Source organism: Panthera leo, chromosome C2, assembly GCF_018350215.1.
Source record: "Panthera leo isolate Ple1 chromosome C2, P.leo_Ple1_pat1.1, whole genome shotgun sequence".
NCBI classification, from domain to species: domain Eukaryota; kingdom Metazoa; phylum Chordata; class Mammalia; order Carnivora; family Felidae; genus Panthera; species Panthera leo.
The window spans coordinates 95,398,297-95,419,307 of record NC_056687.1 but is presented as its reverse complement, the minus strand read 5'-3'; the positions used below and the strand labels follow the sequence as shown (position 1 = coordinate 95,419,307).

Here is a 21,011-nt window from a genome sequence, read left to right as displayed (position 1 = left end):
ACCTAGAGGACGATTCTCAGCAGACACAGAATCTGCTAGTCAGTTCCTTGACCTTGCACTTCTAACCCCAGAATTGTAGAAGTAAGTTTCTGTTCTCTATAAACTACCCAGTCTATGGCATTCTCTTTTGGAAGTCCAGATAGACTGAGACAGCATCTTAGTGAAACTTGGAGGCTTGCAAATGCAGTCTCTCTTTTTGGGGGGAACATTTCAATTCAACTCCATTCAACAGATAGGTACAGAGTGCCTTTAAGTCTTTCAGACACTGTGCCACACTCAGATTTCAGTGATCAATAAAATAGACAAAACCCCCAAACTCACAGGGCATTTCACATTTGCTTACACTATGAGTTTATATTACACTATGAGTTTATACTACAATATTTCTTTTTTTTTTAATGTTTATTTATTTTTGAAAGAGAGAGGGTCAGAGTGTGTGTTGGGGGTGGGGTGCAGAGAGAGAGGGAGACACAGAATATGAAGCAGGCTCCAGGCTCCAGGCTTTCAGCATAGAGTCTGACATGGGGTTTGAACCCACGAGCCATGAGATCATGACCTGAGCTGAAGTTGGATGCTTAGCCAACCAAGCCACCCAGGTGCCCCTATACTACAATATTTCTTAATTTTTTTTAACATTTATTCACTTTTGAGAGACAGAGACAGAGCGTAAACAGGGGTGGGGCAGAGAGAGAGGGAGACCCAGAATCCAACGCAGGCTCCAGGCTCTGAGCTGTCAAGACAGAGCCAGATGCAGGGCTCAAACTCACAAACTGTGAGATCATGACCTGAGCCGAAGTCAGATGCTTAATGGACTGAGCCCCCCAAGCGCCCATATACTACAATATTTCTAAAAATGTATGTGTATTTGGAATTTTGTATTACCAAATATTAAAATCCACAAGAGGAATTTATCCTTTAAAAGAAGCCTTATTAAAAGTATTTTAATTATTTTTTTAAGTAAGCTCTATGCAGGGCTTGAACTCACTACCCCAAGAACAAGAGTCACATGTTCTACTGACTGAGCCTGCCAGGAACCCCAAAAGTATTTTAATTTTTAAATGAATGATCTCACCCAAGTAGTATCATATATGTCCTATGCTTTCACATTTTCTAAAGAAATGCATGTTTCTTAATATGTGAGGAAAGCCTTTTTTTTTTTTTTTTTTTTTTTTTTTTTTTTTTAACGATTTTGTTTTTAAGTAATCTCTACATCCAGCGTGGGGCTTAAGCTTACAACCCTGAGATCGAGAGTCGCGTGCTCTACTGACTGAGCCAGTCAGGCGCCCCTGGGAGGAAAGCTTTCTACAGAGAAGTGTACATTCCATTTGGGGCTAATGATCACACATGTAGAATGTGGGAAGTTGCTGTTAATCATGTTTCTCTGCAAATCATAGTCCCCTTGACACAGAAAATGTTTTCACCAGCTATGCAATGATAAAAGACAACCATTAGTAGTCGCTGTAAGCCCACTCCTTTGGCCCAAGTTTTGCTTTCTGTGTGGGCTTTTGCTGCTTGTAAGCAAACACACTTGTCTGTGCCTAGTACATTAGTGCTCTAACTGAATCACAGGCTATGTGACTATGTTTCAGTGTGAATGGTAGAACAGTTAACCACGCTGACTCCTTTGTTCAGTACATATCTGGGGTTAAGGTCATCAACTGCCTTTCTAATGCTCTCCATTATACATTTTTGAACAAGATTAAGGAAGGAAAGACCTTCTTACATTTTTTGTAATGGAAAGGATATTGGACTTAGGGTTGGAAGAGCTGGGATCAGATTTCAGCTTTACCTTACTAGTTCTGTTACACAGAAATGTGAAGAGATGGCAAGGCACAGTTTTCTGAGAGAAAATTAACTGGAAAGACCTTGTCTGGGAGGACTGGGAGCCCACCGTTGACTGGGGTGACTGGACCCTGAGAAACTGACTTTCACTGCTGAAACGGTACCCGCGACTGTGGCAGACCTGGAACGTCAGTTTATTAAGTCATGCCATGTGGGAAGTCATTTTCTAATCACAGGGAAGCCTTGGGGAGTAGAATCACCACAGGAATGTGGATGATTTTAGGGTAGGTCTCTCAGCTAAAATAGCTTCCGGGACTTCCCCAGTATACAGGGAACCTTACCAAAGGGACAGTGTTCTTGGTGTTGGTGGGTCACTATACCATCTCCCGTGGATAGTAGAGGATTCTCATGGCCTCTTGGCTTCCAGTTCCTTGTGCTTCCATGGCTGCCCAACTTCCTTTCCGAGGGACATGCTCTGTTATGGCTAATTAATTCAAGCAGGTTACAGTTTGCAGCTCTTCCTCCAGTGGCCTTGTGTACATCTGTGTTGTGATTGTTTCAATATTCATCTTAGGATTTCTCTGTATAACCTAATTATTTTATCTTTAGTTTCTATCAAAAGCAGCTCATATTTTCAATTAATCCATTTTGCCTATGGATAATGCTAACAGTAGCTAACATTATGAGCGCCCATTTGTAATATATATGTGTGTATGTATATGTAAATAAAGCATATATATAAATATTCAACTTTGCATACGTTATCTCACTTAACCCGAACAATAACCCTATGGGGCATCGACAATTCTCACTTTATAGATCGAGAACCTGAGAGTTACATAGGTTAAGGGACAGCCCAAGTGATAAAGTTGGAATATAACCTCAGGAGGTTCCATTCCAAGAACTTAACAACCTGACAACCTTTTACCATTTAGTGTCTGAGTTCTAAAATCTGGCTTTACAAATACCTCTGTATGTGTCACCTGTGGGTGACCTGAGCATTGTTGAATTCTGATTGTTTAATTTTTATTGTTGGAATGTCAAATGCTAATGGAGTCATAAGAATGCAGATTTCATAATTGCTTTTTCAATGAATTGATGTTGGGTTTTATAGTTTTTAATATATACATATGTGTATCTATCTATATCTATATCTGTATCTATCTATCTATCTATCTATCTATCTATGTTTTAAGTTTTAGTTTAAGTAGGCTCCATACCCAATGTGGGTCTTGAACTTACAATCCTAAGATCAAGGGTCACATGCTGTACTGACTGAGCCAGCCAGGCAACCCGGATTTTATAGTCTATACTGTACTTAAAACAAAAGCTCTTTTGTAAAAAAAAAAAAAAAAGGTTATGAAGGAAACATCTGAAAACATCCAGGTCAATAGATCCTGGTGATGAAATGCCCCCAAACACATGGCTCCTTCAAAAAAGGGACATATTCCTACAGCAGTTTCTACAAACCAAACCTGTATGAATGCAGAGAGAACATAAGAGTGAAAAGCAAGAGTTCTGAATCCTTATTCAGGTTTACTGAGTGCTTTGTACCAGATACTGTTTTAAGCTCTATATGTATATTAACTCATATAACAATCAAGAAACCTATGAAGTAGGCACTATTTTCATGCCCATCTTACAAGTAAGAAAACTGAGGCCCAGAGAGATGAAGCAACTTGGTCCCAAGCTAGTTATTGGTGGAGCCAGGATTTGAAGTCAGGCAGCCTGGGATGCATTGTTCACCACCACCGAGCTCTCCCCAGTGATTGTTGTGGGCTCTTGTCCTTGACCCTCTGTCATCTATTTGTGGAGCCTTTTCTGTTTGTGCGCTTGGATTCTTTGGGGTTTCCTCAAGCCTAGTCTTCCCTAGGAGATCTGGTGATTTGCCCTGACACCCAGAATAGATATGGGAAGGCTTAGTAGCTGTGATTCATGATCCATATCTTAGATTGAGTGGGAAGTTTTGTGTTTGCTGAAATCCTCCTCATCTTTAAATCTCATGGTTGTTGATAGAGGGATATAATAAGATAAGCCAAAGGTATCAAAGGGAATCGAAATTGTTTAATGTAAATATAGTCCAAGGAGGACTTCTCTACTTGATAAAAAAGTGCATATAATGGGTCTCATTTGAATGCAAAGAGAGAAGAAGGCTTAATAATGATGATGGTAGTAAGCACTTGTAGAGCACTCACTTCAGGCTACCCAGAGTTCTCACTGGAGTACAGATACTAACTTAGCCTCAGCCAGAGCAGTCAGCCTAGCTTTCAATGTGTCAAAACACGGAGTTTGAGCCCTTCAAGAATTTTCAGAAAGTGATTATCAGGAGAGGTTCCCAGGAAGGGTTAAGGGGCCCACGGACTCTCTTCCCACCTGGCTGTGTGACATTGGGCAATTGAACCTCTTGTGCTATTTCTTCATACGTATTATGCGTAAACAATGGTTCCTATCACAGAGGGTTGTTATGAGAATTAAATAATACATAAATATAAACACGTGCATATAGTACATGACAGTACAGTTGGATAAATCTGAGTTGCTATTGCTGTTGTCACCATTAATATGGCCATGTCCACCTCTGATGATTTTCAAGCACAAGAAAGGATCATTTTCTTTCCACTAGTAACTGTGGTATGCCGGATGCTTCTCCTCTGTTCCTCAGGGCAATTCTCAGCTCCTCCGTTGTTACCCTCATGGGCGGTGGAGGAACTGTCCCAGCTCTCAGCTGGGAAGAAAGAGCGGGTGGGGAGAATGAGGAGGGAGGGAGCGAAGCGGAGACCCAGAGACAGAGGTGACAGAGGGGCAGCAAGAAGAGAAATAATTTGCAGCGAAACAGAACTGGAGCCTGACGCGGGCCCTCTCATCGCTCTCCACTTCTTGGACCTGGAACGGATTATTTTACTTTCTAACCTGGACCCGCGACGCCGGGCTGGGTGCAGAGGCCACATCGCCCCCTCTCTGACCCTGCTCCCCCTCCCCACCCCCCAACTCCGGGCCCCGCCCCGCGATTGGCTGGCTCCACCCGGGCCGTCGCCGATTGGCGCTCGCCAGCCGGGTCTACGGGGTTTAAAGAGGGGGGCGGGGGCGCACTGCCCAGCCGCGCCGCTGTCCCCGCCGCCGTGCGCCCGTCGCGCCGTCGGAGCTGGGCTCGCGGCCTCTCTTTGCCTGCCGCCGCTTCCAGCGTCGCACGTCCGCCCGTCGCCGGTCAGCGGCTCTCGAGGGCGCGCGCGAGAGGACCGCGGCAGGTGCGGTCCAGTCCCAGGCGCAGGCACAGCTGGTGAGGGGCGAGGCCCGCAGACGCCAAGGTGGCCACCATGGTGGCCACGTGCCTGCAGGTAGTGGGCTTCGTCACGAGCTTCGTGGGTTGGATCGGCATCATCGTCACCACGTCCACCAACGACTGGGTGGTGACCTGCGGCTACACCATCCCCACCTGCCGCAAGCTGGACGAACTGGGCTCCAAGGGGCTGTGGGCAGACTGCGTCATGGCCACGGGGCTGTACCACTGCAAGCCCCTGGTGGACATCCTCATCCTGCCGGGTAAGGACCCCACCTCTCGAGCGGCTGCTCCTAGCCCTTATCGTCGGGGCAGACCCGGGATGGGCGCATTAGATGGCGTTCACAGAAACGTTTCAAGGCCTTGAAGACCTTAGCGCACATTTTGATACTTCCAGTCCCACCTTGTAGAGAGATTAGGCAGTCCTGAATTTAGCCTCTCTCAGCCTCAGTTTTCTTATCCGGAATTTGGGATGATAGTGGTAGCCACTGGCCGAGTCACCCTGAGAAGTTAATAAACTGAGACGCAGACACCTAGTTGGAACTCTGTCCATGTTAACGACTGACGGTCACCCACCTGCCTCAGGCTCCCACCGTCAGTGGTTCAGAAGTACTGTACTTCCCTCCACCCGCCCACCCCCCCCCCTCCCCCCGGGGGCCTCTTCCCTCGGGCGTTAGACTCCACCCGCAGAGGCGAGGAGGAGAGAAACCCTAGCATTCCAGCGATCCCAACAGGAGTAGGCCGAGTTACCCGGTCTTTCGTCTTTGTGAGACTGGCCACAAGTCCCGGACCTCCTAGCTCTGCCAGGTCGGTTCCCTTAGGTCCGGGGGGCCTGTGTTACTCCCCCCACCCCTTGCCCCCGCAGTGGGGGCGTCGGTCCGCGGGCCTGCGGGGATTCGCCTCCCTGCCTCTGCACCTCTCATGTCCACTAGGGAAGAGCTGTCGTCCCCAGGGGGCCCCCCCCCCCCCCCCCCCCCCCCCCCCCCCCCCCCCACCTGGCGAGAAGGCGCGCCACCATCGGTCGCTCGCTCCCTCCAGCTGCGGGAGACAAGGGAAGAATTATCTAGCCTCCCAACTCCTTCGATGCCAGCAGGGGTCGGGTTCGGAGGGGGTGGTGGGCACTGAAAAATTCTGGGCAACAGTTTCAATTCAGATGTAAACCTCGAGCCAGTGGGTGGTTGGGTGATTGGCGAGGTCGTGGGCTCCCCTTAAGGATTGCCTTCTGTCCCCGCTAGTCTTTGAGGATGGTGCCCATTTAAAGGCCTATCCTTAACCAGCGGGGCAACTTGGTCTCAAGACCAGTTTGGGAGCCTTTGGCTTTGTGCCATCTCCTGGGTGAGCCTTTAGCTCCCTAGAGACTCTGCTCCCCCTTTAAACCTACCCCAAAGTGCCTCCTATTTCCCAGTCTTTGTGGTTGGAATCAATCCCCCCTTCCTCCTTGCTGCCCTGGTATTTGACTCTTGTTTCCATCAGGGCACATTTTGACATTTTTGTTCATTGTGAATCAAGTTTTCCTACACATTTTAAATTCCTCAAAGATAAAGATGGCGTCCTACTCTCTTTCCATCCTCTCCTGCATCAGGAAATCTGGGGAACAGGGCTGGTGCACACAATGTACTTTCTTCTTTTCCGTTTTGAACTTTCAGAATGACAGAGATGGGGGGAACCCAGATCTTCACTTACCTTCACTTAATGGTGGCCTTGGTAGACCTGGGTCAGACTCCGGGATCCAGTGCTCATAACCTGGGTAATTTAGGACAATTCACTAATGTCTGTGAATCCCAAATGTCTTCCTTTAAAAAGTAAAATCAAACCAACCACCTATCTTACAGAGTTGTTTTGGGGATTAGATATGAGAAATGTAAACCTCCTTTGATGTAGTGTAGGTTTCACAAATTGTAGCTATAATTTTTTTCAAAAAGCTGGGCATGGTATTTGTAGGAATCTGATTGAAGCATAAAATCACTCTTTCCTTCCTTCCCCTGAAATTAAGTTTACTGAGCATTCAGAGCCAAGTGGTTTATTTTCGGAGAACAGACCATGTTCCATCCTACAGATGGAGTACATTTTAGGGAGGGCCTAATCCTTCCTGCTGTCCCCCTCCCTCACACCTGGGTGGGGACAGGAACAGATCTCAGTGTCCATCTTTTGTTTTTTTAGACATGGCCTTGGCATCTAGCACATGGATAGCCTGCACTATGAATTTCAGAACCTCAGTTGCTAGTTGACCGTCTCCGTTGTGTTCACCCCGCTCTCCTATAAGCTGCAGGGGCGTAGGACTTCCGTCAGAGATCCTGTTTCAGAATCCTGTGGCTCCTCTTTGGGGGGGGTCTTCAAGTCAATAAAGTCAATAGTTGAGTGTTTACCCTTAATTTTGAAGAAGCTGAGGTGGGTAATGACTGGAAGAGTACCCTTGTGGAGTCTGAATTCTGGTAAAATAGCTAGGTCTTGCTAAGAGACAGTGTTGCAGTTGCGTCTTGGTATGAGAGTCGTGTGGAGTGTGTGGAGGCAGAAATCAGGGCTCATTTTTGGCTTTGCCTTTAACTCTACCCACCCTCCCACCCGCAGCCACTAGCTTAATTTCCTCTGAGTGAAAAAGGAAGAGTAATAAGTACAACCCCCTCCTTTATTTTTGGAGAAGGGAGAGTGTTTTAATGAGAAACAATACATTGAAGTCTGCCATATTCTGCTAGTATCTTGTCAGATTTATTTTACATAAATTTGCACATATTGTAATCTGTTTCTTAATGAAATTGTTACCTGGCATTTTATTTGACAGCATAACGTTCAATTGGGTTTGCTCCACTCTTATTCAACTTCTTTTTTTTTTAATTTTTAATGTTTATTTTTATTTGGAGAGAGAGAGAGAGAGGGAGGGAGAGAGAGAACATGAGTGGGGGAGGGGTAGAGAGAGGGGGAGACAGGGAATCCAAAGCAGGCTCCAGGCACTGAGCTGTCAGCATAGAGCCCGATGGGGGGCTCGAACTCTTGAACTGCAAGATCATGACCTGAGCTGAAGTCGGACGCTTAACCGACTGAGCTATCCAGGGTCCCTATCATTCAGCTTCTTATTCCTTAATTCATAATTGTATGTTTACGTCATCTGCTGGGGGCACTGTGTTAACTCCATGAAGACCAAAGCAGGAGTCTGCCCTCTAGGAATCTTTGGGGCCAGAGAGATGCCTTTAGAGCGGATACCAGACCGTTGTGGAAGGATGCCCAGGAGACTGTGGGTGAGGCAGGAGATGGAGTCTGACCATCAGTCAATAGGGGTCAGGATTCGTGAGCACAGCAGTCTCTGGGGAGATGTCAAGAGAGGAAGCCTGAGTTTTAGTTTAGTTAGGGCCACACGCTATGTACAACGTGAATTAAAAGCACATGGTTAGGACAAAATCGCCGAATATACCTAGTATAAAATGATTGCACTGACACAGAGTAATAACACTGGTAATAATAGCTGATCTTTTTGGAATACTTAGTATGCGCTAGGCACTGTTGTAAGCACTGTATGAATTAACTAATTTAATCTTGGTTGAATTCTTTTAGAGAGATATAGGTACTATTATATTTTTACTTTATAGATGCGGAGAGTGTCAAGACATAACAGTTCAGTAACTTGCCCAAGGTCACACAGGTAGAGTGTATCAGCAGCAGGCTGGAGTCAACATAGACCCTCACAGAAGGCATCTTGGAAGATTTGAGTTTTAATCTGAATTTTTCATAAGGTGATGCAACAGTGTAGTTGGACTCTTGGCCTCTTCATCCTGAAGGCTTAGACCAGTGGTCTAGCCTAGAGCTCTCCATCCAGTATATCCAGCCTCCAACCTCCCTTTCGTGTCATGGAGTCACTTTAAAAACTGAACATGTGAAGTGATCTTAGATAACATTTACCACATTCTAAGTCCTGGAATGGGACGAGAGGAAGGCAGATGGTGCTGAATTCCCTTGAGCCAGGGTTCAGGGGTCAGGGAGACCCACGGTCTAACCCCTCTGTGTGCTCTCTTGTGTCCAGGCTATGTGCAGGCTTGCCGAGCCCTGATGATCGCAGCTTCAGTCCTGGGTCTGCCGGCCATTCTCCTGCTGCTGACGGTTCTCCCCTGCATCCGAATGGGCCATGAGCCTGGTGTGGCCAAGTACAGGCGAGCCCAGCTGGCTGGCGTTATGCTCATTCTGCTAGGTAAGACAGCTTTCTACATAGCACCCCAACTCCAAGTGAGTCTGATGAATCTCAGATCTTGCTGCTGCTTCATTGAGTTCAAGAGCATGTAAAAGGAAGCCAAGTGAATCCACCCAGGAAAAGATCCCCACAATGTGTATCCCTTTATGTTTCCTGCGTCGTTTATGCAGACAGATGTGTAATGTCTGTGGGGGTCACTAGGCATGAAAATAAATTTAAAACCAAAAGGTAAAAAGGATTTTGAGGGTATACTTAAGAGAGAGACCAAGCGACAGAAGAGTAACACAGTGGAATCTTTTCTTTGGGAATACCTTTGCCCGGATCCCATAGCAGGTCAACTGAGTCAGAATTACTTGGCATCAGACCAAGCAAAGATATTTTTGGAAAGCTTCCAGGTGATTCTTACTTGTAGCCACGATCGAAAACTTCAGTTAACCTATAAGGAAAGAGTAGAGAAAGGAGGGCAAGGGAAAAGCAAGATGTTGAGGGTGGTAGATCACTAGTGATGATTCAGTCTTTTATACAGTAAAGATTCACTGGGCATCTGCGGAGTGCCAGGCATCACGGTTGGCATTGGGGACCCTGGGGAAGAAGGTAGTCTCTGCTTGGAGTGCACTTGGATATTTTCATGGAGTGTGGCATGTGCTCATCTAAAGAAGGTACACAGATTGTGCACACACATAGGAAGGAACCTAAGCAAGACTGGAGGAGTTTCCCAGAGCAGAGGATCCCAGTGATGAGAGTTGAAGAGAAGGTGGTGAGATCTTAGATTGCAGGGGGTGGAGGGTGGGGAGGGGGCACAGCCCAGGCCTAGGAAATGGCACGTGCCCATTCAGTTTTCCTTGTTGTGCTTGCCCACAGAGGGCTTGATTTAACAACCTAGGGAGGGTCCTTCTAGCTCTGCTCTCTTGAGTGACTTCATTTCTCTCTACTTTTTTCTTGAGTGCTAATTCCATCAGCACATTCTAAACCCTAATAGAAGACATGAATTTTAAGAACAGCAGCTCTTGTTGCAGAGTGCACTGATACATCGGTGAGCAGCAACTGCTCTGCATATGGGTTATACACGAAGTCAGGTATTCCTGAGACAAGGAATTCCCATCCCCAAACTGGTATCAGACCATGTGCTTAAAGGTAAGGGTCAGGGTTCTATGCGGGTCAATGCCACTTAGTAATGGTCACACACAGTGATATTGGTGAGGGAAGGGGACATGAGAGGTAGGGATGCCATTTCCCAAGACTGCAAAGGGATGGAGGTTTCCAGGGGCTTGTGAAGCCACAGAAAATTCAGAGGAGGGGCTTGTACACACAACTGTGTGTGTGTGTGTGTGTGTGTGTGTGTGTGTGTGTGTGTAGGGGGGAGGGGTGGGTAACAGGAGCAAAAAGGCCAGAGGGCCACTGTCATTTCCAGAGAAGAATCTGGGCATGGACATTTTGGGTCCAGCCACAAAGAATTTGTGATGGAGTGCCCCATGGAACACACAATCAGTATCATGTGACTCATGTAACTCACAAGGTCCTCTTTACAGTGCTTTTTGGAAGTCAGATCTTTACATTCGAATTCTCTTTCCAACAGTTAGACCAAAGCTCTACAGGTAAATTGGTTTGCGGAATCCAGGTGGAAACCCTTGTCATCTTTGGCAGGCACCATGGTTGCTTTCCGCATATTCTTACAGAAGTCCCACAGGGCTCTCTCTATCTCTGAGGGTGCCAGAGCCAAAAGGTGGGCCTGTTGTATTAGGTGTTCATTTTTAGAAATTCTGGCCTTCCATCTGAGAGTCACCGAATATCCACTAAGATATTTTTGGCTGTGAAATTCCCCAGGGCTTTCAGATAATGCAGGAATGTGGAGTTTTCAATAAGGAGGTACTGAAAACAAACAAACAGATAAACAAACAAACAAAACCCAGCCTTGTTGGAAAATAAAGATATAAAAGCAAGTACATACAGACAAATTGGTATTTAAATAAACTCTAAAACCAACTGAATCGTCCAGCTGAATAGCAAGGGTTATTAAAAAACCAAAGGCAACCAGTTGTTTGAAACTTCCTAGCTGAATTAAAGCTTTTCTTTACGTTTTTCAAGTGGGTTGGTTGGTGTATGGGGACAGAATCACAGAGAGGAGCGTGAGGTGGGGTGGGGAGTGGTGTGGGTCCCTCAGTCCCTGACTCCTGTCTGAGTGAAAAGATGGAGGGGCATTGAGTGATCTGGCCCTCTCAGAGAGGCTGTACTTTTCCAGCCACTCACTATTAGTTTGGGCTGAGGACACCTCCCTGTGCCCTCTTGTAGCGTTTAATTTCCAGTGTTACCTGCCGCCTCTTTCATGGCTCCTGCCGGATTTATTTCTCAGTGCATGGCCATTTGCCTTCAGGTTGGATGTTGTTTTGACAGGAACAAGCTAGCTCTGGAAATGTAATGCTCATTGTCTCAGTTGTGGCACCGGCTGGTCTCCTCTGGGTCTTCTTTGGAGCCCGGTGCCTCGGTTCCCCTGTTGGCAGTGGGTGGGAGGAGCTAGAGTGAGTGAAGGCTCCCTTTGTGTTGCTCTGGATTGGCTTCTGACGCTCTGCTCTCCCCGGAGAAGCCAGTGCTGGGCTCCTGCTGGATCCTAGAGGTCATCAGTGGTGCTTCCGCTGAGGTGTGGTCACTGACCAAAGGGGACTAGGCAGCACCGGGGTTTTGGGGCCTGGGAACTGGAAACAATACCAAAGCTAATCTTGGTATGGAAACTGTAAGGACTATTAATTAAAATCAGTTCTTCCTGACCCTGAAAATTTTTATTTTTCCAAAAGCTTAAAAAAATTATATGTCTGTTGTACAATAGCTTTATCTTCTCAACTGTCTTAAGTTTGTGAGGATTCAGCCCTGCTTTGGGGGAAGGCATGGGAGCCAGATGTAGCAGGCTCCTTAGATCTAGGATGGATCCAGGCGAACATAATCTGTAGTTTTCTTTTCTTTTTTCTTTTTAATGTTTATTTTTGAGAGAGAGAGAGAGAGAGAGAGAGAGAGAGAGAGAGACAGAGCATGAGTGGGGAAGAAGCAGAGAGAGACAGAGACAGAATCTGAAGCAGGCTCCAGGCTCCGAGCTGTCAGCACAGAGCCCGATGTGGGGCTAGAACTCATGAACCATGAAATCATGACCTGAGCCGAAGTTGGTAGCTTAACCGACTGAGCCACCCAGGCGACCCTAGTCTGCAGCTTTTCAAGAGCCCCTGCCAAGGCAGGAAGTGCCTATGCCCTGAGCTGCTTTATCTCATCACTGGGAGCCAGACCAATGGTACTGAATCTCCAATCTACCACTTTCCAGCTGTGTGAACTGGGGCAGTTACTTAATGTCTCTGAGCCTTTCTATGAAATGAGACCATAATGCTTTCATCTGAGATTGGTAAGAATAGTGAAAGGAGGTATGCAAGTTATTTAGCCTGGCGTCTGGCACATAATAAGTGCTCAACAAATGGTTGTTATTATAATTGCTGTTGTTGGTTAGAGGAAATAGAGACCTAAGCCAGAGGGAAGTGGGTATTCTTTTGTTGATGTCTCATTTCTGTGGGGTAATCTCCACACATGGCACTGGTCAAGAGAGACAGTGAGCTGTTCCTGGAAACACTAGGTTGGTTGCATCCTGGTCTAATGGAAACATTTCCATTGTTTACTTTGTAGAAACTGGAGTGTAAGGATCAATAAATAGTTGGGAGTTTTTTTGCTTATTCCGTTATAGGAAGCTATGTTAAGCTACCCAACTGAAAATGCTCAAGCTTAGTTCTGATTTGGTCTCATTCTCACCTCATTGTAACTTAGAAAGTACTTGATTTGAGTGTTTCTTGGGGAGATGAGGTAGGGAATGGACAGAAAGAAAGTGTATATTCTTCCCTAAGTGGGACCCTCTCAACTTCTCTCCTTTTTAAAAATATGGCCCCAAGAATCCTATTTGTATTGGAAAAAAAGTTGTTTTAACTTGAAACTTACAAGTTAATAATGGAACTGCTGTAAAATAAAAGGCATGTGCAAATGTGGGACAGGTTGAGTTTGTCCGGCACACAGAATCAGATGTCCTAGGAAAGGTCTCCCTTGGGTGTGTAGTAAACAGTGATGCTCTTAATCCCGCGTCTTAAGCAAATAGATGGAAAAAGTCTTCCTCTAAAGTCATTAGCTTTCTACAAACAAGTCCGTAATGTCAATCAAATTTTATGTGGGTAGTGGGAAGGCTGCGGTATCTTTAGTACAGTTGTGGCTTAAAATGAACTTACTGGTAAAATTGGAGGAGTTAACTGGTTTATGAGGTCTCTCCTATCTCTAAATTCTGTGATTAAAAAAATATTAAATAACCATGAGACTGGCTTTTAAAAAGGTTATGGGAAAAAAAAGATAATGATGTGTGAAATAGAAAAATAAAGGAAAAAATGTTGAAAGCAGGCCAGGAAAAATAATATAGTCAAACATTCCATTGACTTGTTTTAAATATTAAATCTTCATAAAAGCCATAGTATGAGAGGAGTATGTCTTTTGGCAACTATGTTTTCTTATGTCAAAATTTAGAGAATGACAAATGATAAAAATAAAAAGTAAAATTTTTCTAGATTCAAATTATAAGGAAACAACAAATAAATATGACTCCAGCCAATAGCTCATTAGAAATCTCATTACTTGTTGCCTTAAGTTAACTGGCACAAAGCTAAAGTTTGTTGCTATTTAGATCATATGTTATAATAGCATCAATTGTAGAAGGCAGCATTCTTTGCATTGTAAAAAGTTTAAAAGGAGAAAGTTTAAGAAATAGTTTTTATTGTGGAAAATTTCATACATACACAGAAGTAGAAAAAATAGTATAATGAACCCCCATGAGCCCAAACTCATTCTCAGTCACAGCCAATCTGCTTCATCCATGTACTTCTTTTCTTCTAGTCCCCAGATTTTTTTTTGAAGCAAATCTCAGATATAATGTCAAGGAAGAATTTTTCCAGTATTACTTATATCATTCAGAGTAATTTATGTGATTTTAATGGAAATATTGCTTGGTGCTAGAAATAATGCTCTTAAAAGTGCTATCAGTTCTTAGTTCTGAAAGTGACAAAGCCTGAAAACAGAGATGTTCATTGGAGGAAGGAAGAAATGAATCTGGTGCCCTTCTGCCTTTTTGGGCCCCCTTGTCAGTCTTTCCCTCTGTCTCTAAATTGTTACCTTCAAAGTCAAACACACATGTACTAATATTATTTAATTTCACATTTATTTAACTCCGTATATTACTGTGTGTCATTTAATCCCTAAAGAAATTAAAAGCTGTGTTTACATTTCATTGCTCTAAAATTGCTTTTCCAACTATTTTCTGTGTTTGGCTCTATCAAGATCATTGTTAACTTTTAATGAGGCTGTATTCTGTCAACTAAAGAACACATTGTATTACATTATTTGAAACTTACCAAAAGAGGCAAACAATTTATTCTATAAAGAGCAGGAGTTCTACTGGTGAGAGGACCAAGTCTGGATGAATCTATAATCTACACAGTGAAGCTTTCTTCTCCCCTGCTCTCCTTCTCCTCCACTTCCCCCTCCTCCTCCTTTTTTTTTTTTTTTAATTTTTATTTTAGCTAAGTATGTCCCCAATTTTTACTTTCTGCTCCCTCCCAAATGACTTATTCCTGCCCCCCTTGTACAGTTAACTATTGCATCTTTTGAAGGTAGAAGAGGAGAAACAGATTGAAAAATCTGAGTGTTAAAATTCTTCTATTAGAGACTTACTTAAAAAATACATTCTGATGACATGCAAAGAAAAGCAATGAAAATTCTCTTTATCTTTCTTCACTTTTCTTTACCTTATGGGAAACTGTGACTTTTTTAGAAAAGCATTTTCTTTTCTCCAAATAATTGGGAGAGCCATTATAAACTCTGTGTGTGTGTGTGTGTCTGTGTGTGTGTGCACACGTGCACACAAACAGAAATAAATCCAGCAGGCCTTCTGTGTCATTAAGACAGCCCCAAATTATTGCCAGTTTTATTAATATTTTACATCTTTTGGTTAAGTAATGCATTTTAACTTGCATTTTAACTTTACTGCTGAAAACATTCCCCTTTCCCTTCAAACGATGCTGAAATTGAGTAAATTCTCCTTTTTTAGTTTCTAAACATTCTTCATTCTGAGTTCAGTTGAAGGTCACTGTTTGTATTGAACCTCTCATTTCCCTTCGTGTTGTGTGGTGGCCTGTCATCTTTCAGTGGTTTTGATGTGGTTCGTCTCTGAGAGCCACAGGAATCCGACCCAGAGTTCATTTATCTGCTAGGAAATAAAGACCCCGCTAGCACTAGTCTGCCTTGTTTTGCATGGATTATAAAAGGAGGAAATTTTTAATGAGGTAAATCATGAGTTTGTAACTTTAAGTGTGTTAAAGTCACATTAAGGTTTTATGATTTTGGAAGTCAGTTTTGATGTGTTTGAAGTGGAAAGTAGACTTGAAATGAGACCACCTCTCATCCGCTCACCCACCCATTCAGTCCTGATAGGCTCATTATTTAAATGTTTAGACATGTTCCTGATTTTTCCTTTTTCTAGTGAATTACACTGGAATAAAATCTAATAAAATCCCTAAAGCAATCAAAATCAAGACTGATGGTTATTTTTGGAATATTGAGCCTGATTTCTTTCCCTGTGTGAAGATACTCTTATTATTTTGCTTAGGAAAGGGGGAAGAACTAAATGAAATTAGAGGCAATTTCTTTTTTTTTTTTTTTATTAAATTTTTTTTTTTCAACGTTTTTTATTTTTATTTTTGGGACAGAGAGAGACAGAGCATGAACGGGGGAGGGGCAGAGAGAGAGGGAGACACAGAATCGGAAACAGGCTCCAGGCTCCGAGCCATCAGCCCAGAGCCTGACGCGGGGCTCGAACTCACTGACCGCGAGATCGTGACCTGGCTGAAGTCGGACGCTTAACCGACTGCGCCACCCAGGCGCCCCTAGAGGCAATTTCTTATCTTATTCTATAAAATCTACATCAAGTCTGTATTGGAGTTAGGTTTACATGAAATGTGGGGAATACTTGTGAGTGTGTGTGTGTGTGTGTGTTGTATGTATAAATACGAAGTAATTGAAAAATATTATACCTAATTTGAACCATAAGCTGTTTTCAAACCAGTTGTTTGGCAATCAAATATTTTTTTTCCTATGGAATTCATCTTTTCACTCTCCACCTTCTCCCTCTAATCAAGCTTGGGTGTTTGGAAGCACTTGCTAGGGTGCTGTTTTGCTCAAGCAGAGAGTGCCCCCTTTGGGGGTCTAGGGGTGTGTAGCTAGGTTATGTGTTGACACGAAGAACCAAGGGCAGTTCTCTCTGGCTGAAATGCTCTAGAAGAGTTTCTGTTTCTTGTCCTGACAGAGAAGAAGACTTCTCTCTTTCTCTGTGCCTTGCTGAGGACAGTAGCCAAGCTGTTCTCCGTGAGTGCCACCCTTGGAATGTGCGGCTGGAGGAGGAGAGAAAAAGACTCCCCCACCCCCACCCCCACCAGGTGTTTGAGGTCCTGAGCTGGAAAGGGAAGATACAATTAACACTGGTCTTCTTCTTTTTAAATTAAATTAAATTAAATTTAATTTAATTTAATTTAATTTAATTTAATTTAATAAGTTTATCTATTTATTTTGAAAGAGAGCATGAGTGGGGGAGGAGAGGAGAGCGTGGGAGACAGAGAATCCCAAGCAGGTCAATGCTGTCAACACAGAGCCCAATGCGAAGCTCCATCTCACAAGCTGTGAGATCATGACCTGAGCCAAAATCAAGAGTTGGATGCTCAACCAACTGAGCCACCCAGGAGTCCCAGCACTGGTCATTTTGAGAACATTTTATTCACAGAATGAAAATACATATTCTCATGGTGTCTCATACAAACATTACAGAAGCTGGCATGATTGATTTTACTCTTTTAAGAAAAAAATGAAGACATTAATATATAGACAGATTTTAGCTTCTTAGATGATCTATAACAACTCCTTAAATATGTGAATAGTACATAATTAATGGAGTGAATTTAGGCTGTTAAAAAGTCAATTTGAGCAATCAAAGCCCCCAAATTAACTTTCTTCCTTCTGACTTCCACTTGGGATCTATGTATTTTTATGATAGGAATCACATCTATTTATGTGTATCTATACCCAGCTTGGGGGAGTGAGGTTATGTTACAAGTTACACAAATTCAGTGAGCTAGTTTAAGAGATCTTTCAAAATGGGTAAGGCTTCAATCTTTAGTTCAGTTTAGAACTAATGTACGAGGCTGTTAGAATTGAGTGCTTACGTGTACAGAGAAATTATATTTCTTCTATTTGGGCCTAGAGGTAAGTCAGAAAGTCACTCAGTGTGAGTAGAAATCAAAAATGCTTGCTGAGTTGAAAGTAACAAGGATACTGCAGGCAGCAAACATTGCGGTGCTCTGCCTTGAATTTATTGAAAACATTATGGCTTATGATTGGAAACCTCATTGTTACTGTTTTCTTGATCTGCCGACTTTAATGTATCCTCCCAATTTAAAGCTTCAACTAAAATTTCTGTCCTGCTTGTAGTTGTGAGAAATCAGATGATACCAAAGGAGGTTATGGAGTTACTTTGTCTAGAGTTGTGCTGTTCAACACATGAGCCACCAGCCACATATGACTATTTAACTTTTAATTAATTAAAATTCAAAACTCTGCTTTTTGATCTCACTGGCCTCATGAAAAACGTTTAAAAGCCCATGTAGCTAGTGAGTGCCGTATTTGGCAGTGCTGGTGTAGAGGTTTAAATTTATTTATTTTTTTAACTTTCTTATGGGCTTCTGCCTGCCTTTTTAGCTGCTTTGCTTAGGAAGAGAAGAACTAAATGATATAGAAGCTATTTCTTAGTTTATTCTTTCAAATCTACACCAAGTCTGAAAGGCTGGTTGGTGGAAGACCATAAAATTCTACCATTGCGACCCATCACAAATTCCAACACCATAAAATCCTCGGATGGGTAAATTCTTTACCTTGAGTGCTGTTTATGGTATGTTGAGATTTTGTGATTGCGAACAGCATCACACAAACTCAAACTCTTAGCTGATATTCCACTGGTGTCTAACAACATTCATCACAGCAAGAGAATTCACATGGCTTCTTCGGGTCTTTGTAATGTGAATTGACCAAATTGAAAAAATAGAGTGGATAAATGGAATGGGCACCACTGTGTTTCTCATTTCGGAATACCTCAGGCGATGCAGTCATTCAGCTAGTCGACACCGAGCACATACTATGGGCCTCATAGTGGGTTAAATACTGACTTTACAAACATAAGTAGGACATGGCCACTGCCGTCAAGGAACCCAGAACTTGGAATGGGAAATAGACATGTAAAGAGATAATTATAATACAATTAGGTAAGCATAATAAAAGAATCATAAGTATAGATACACGAAGTAAAGATACATAAGTAAATACAAGTACCTATTTTTCGGCCTCAGTGATTTATTTCTGGGCTTTTACACTGGAGTTCTTTCATCTCTGCCACCAGTTGAAAAAATAAGCATCTAGCAGTTTGACACAGCTTTCGATCGGTTGATTCTATAGATGCAAACTTGTAGGTTCAGGTTGCCACGGGAGCAGAGCTGTGCGTATCAAGCTTTCCGGAGTTAGTTGGAGGCCAGAGGGGTGTGCATGTGGAGTGAAGGGAAGCCTGTCTGCTGCTCGGGGTGTGTGATGGGTGTGCCCAGTCATAGCCCTCTCATGTCTCCCCAGCTCTCTGTGCCATGGTTGCCACCATCTGGTTTCCTGTGTGCGCCCACCGCGAGACCACCATCGTGAGCTTTGGCTACTCCCTGTATGCAGGCTGGATCGGTGCTGTCCTGTGCCTCGTGGGTGGCTGTGTCATCGTCTGCTGCGCTGGAGATGCCCAGGCGTTTGGTGAAAACCGTTTCTACTACTCTTCAGGCTCCAGCTCCCCAACCCATGCCAAGAGTGCCCATGTATAAGAGGGCTGCTAGCCTGCCCACGGAGGTGCTGCAGATACTGGGGCCACGGCCCTCGGTTTGCTTGCCACAGGCGGGGAAAGCCCACTCCGCTGCCAGGCTCCAACGCCAAAGGTCCAGAAAAGCATCCTGTCTGGCATTTTTTAGTCTTAACACCCTGCTCCCCATTTATTGCCTTAAAAGAAATCTTTAGCTCAGAAAATGCCCACACACTTTTCTCATGGTTTTGCCCATTATTAGCTCTTTTCTTGGGCATTAACTTTATTGTTCACCAGGATATATACATATATGTATGTGTATGTGTATATGTATATGTATATGTATATGTATATGTATTTTCCTCTCTCTCTTTAAATTTTAAATATCTTGCAAACATTGCTGAGTTGGGTGTGGGGAGAGAAATAAAAGACACTTTTCAAACCGTTACAGATGACAATGGGAGCTTCATAAAGATGCCTCTCTGTTCGCTCCCTCCTCTTCAGCTCCAAGGTCATTTAGTTATAAGCGATAGAAAAAAATAGAACTGGGGACATGGGGTGGGGAGGGAGGGGACTGTGGAACTTTCCTCTATGGGAAACTTTCCCTTTTGTAAGTCGAGGGCAAGGGGCGGGGATATTTTTTAGTTTGTGATTTTACATTTATCTGTACATACTTTTTCAAGATTGATCATTTTTATAACCATGGTTTTCCTGAAATTCTCAATTCATCAGTATGAAGGAAATGAACCGAATAGACTTTAATTATATGACAAATAACAGTACAAGTGAATATAACTGTGACTGACATTCCACAAAACGTTTTTGGTTTCCAGGTTTGTACGGTGTAGTTTTTAATCCTACACTTGCATGTGCTTCAAATTAACACATTTTTAAAGCTTTCCCCCATTCTCTATTTTCATTTTGTTAGCCATCTTGGAGTGATATTGTTTAACATAAATTGTGCTGTTGAATTTGGCTTTACGGGTGTAAACACTGATAGTGTGTCAGTATCTGAGACCCCAAACTCTCCAAACATTGATGGTGCATTTTGTTCTTTAAGTGAAATCTGTGCAATAAAATAACAGACTGTCTGCAAAAGTGGCCTTTAATATTCTCTTATTTTCAAAACATTTTCAAAAATGTCACTAATCTCTACTAATAATTTATAGGAACCTGGTCAGTGACTCAAGAACAAGTTATTCTGCACGGCCCCGAATAATTAAGATGTTCTGTATTATTTACTGTATCATGGTGGTCATGTGTGGTCATAAAAATGCAACCTAGGTGCTCTGTTAGATTTCTTTAGTGGAATGATGTTATAGCATCTTTAAGTCATATATAAATGGTCAATAATTAGAAACCAAGTTCCAAGCATTACACAGTTAAACTCTTTATCTACTTTGAACACTGAGTGAAGAAATTGGCTAGGTATAAAAGGAAGTATAAACCACACACAGTATAGGGTATTTTGGTAATAGTATCTAAAATGCATTTTTTTCAAAATTGTTTTGAAAATTTGGAAATTTTGGACAAAGACAGATGCATTGAGTTGATTTTTATTTGTTTTTTTATTCCAGAAACTGTGTCAGGTTATGAATCTGTTATAAAACACACAGATTACAATCTATTTTGGCAGTAGTTTTCCAAAAATACTAATTTCTTTAGCTGATAATATAATAGACAGACATTTCCTCTTTGGAAATATCCATTTGGGCTAGTCATTTTGGTAGATATCTGTGTATGTTAGGAGATTATAACTATTTCTAAATTACTTGTGCAGAAGAGACAGTCTTCCTGTTGACCAAAATATTTGCTTAGTTATGATGCAGCTTTTGTAAGAATGT

At 43.1% G+C, this 21,011-nt stretch overlaps 1 protein-coding gene across 1 annotated transcript; it reads left to right on the top strand.

The window, feature by feature from the left end:
* Positions 1-4,890: 4,890 nt before the first annotated feature.
* On the top strand, positions 4,891-20,265 carry CLDN11 (claudin 11). Its single transcript, XM_042903183.1, has 3 exons — positions 4,891-5,322; positions 9,072-9,236; positions 18,960-20,265. The coding sequence occupies exons 1-3, from the start codon at positions 5,097-5,099 to the stop codon at positions 19,190-19,192; spliced, it is 624 nt and encodes a 207-aa protein (XP_042759117.1). The 5' UTR covers positions 4,891-5,096; the 3' UTR covers positions 19,193-20,265.
* The last annotated feature ends 746 nt before the right edge of the window (positions 20,266-21,011 follow it).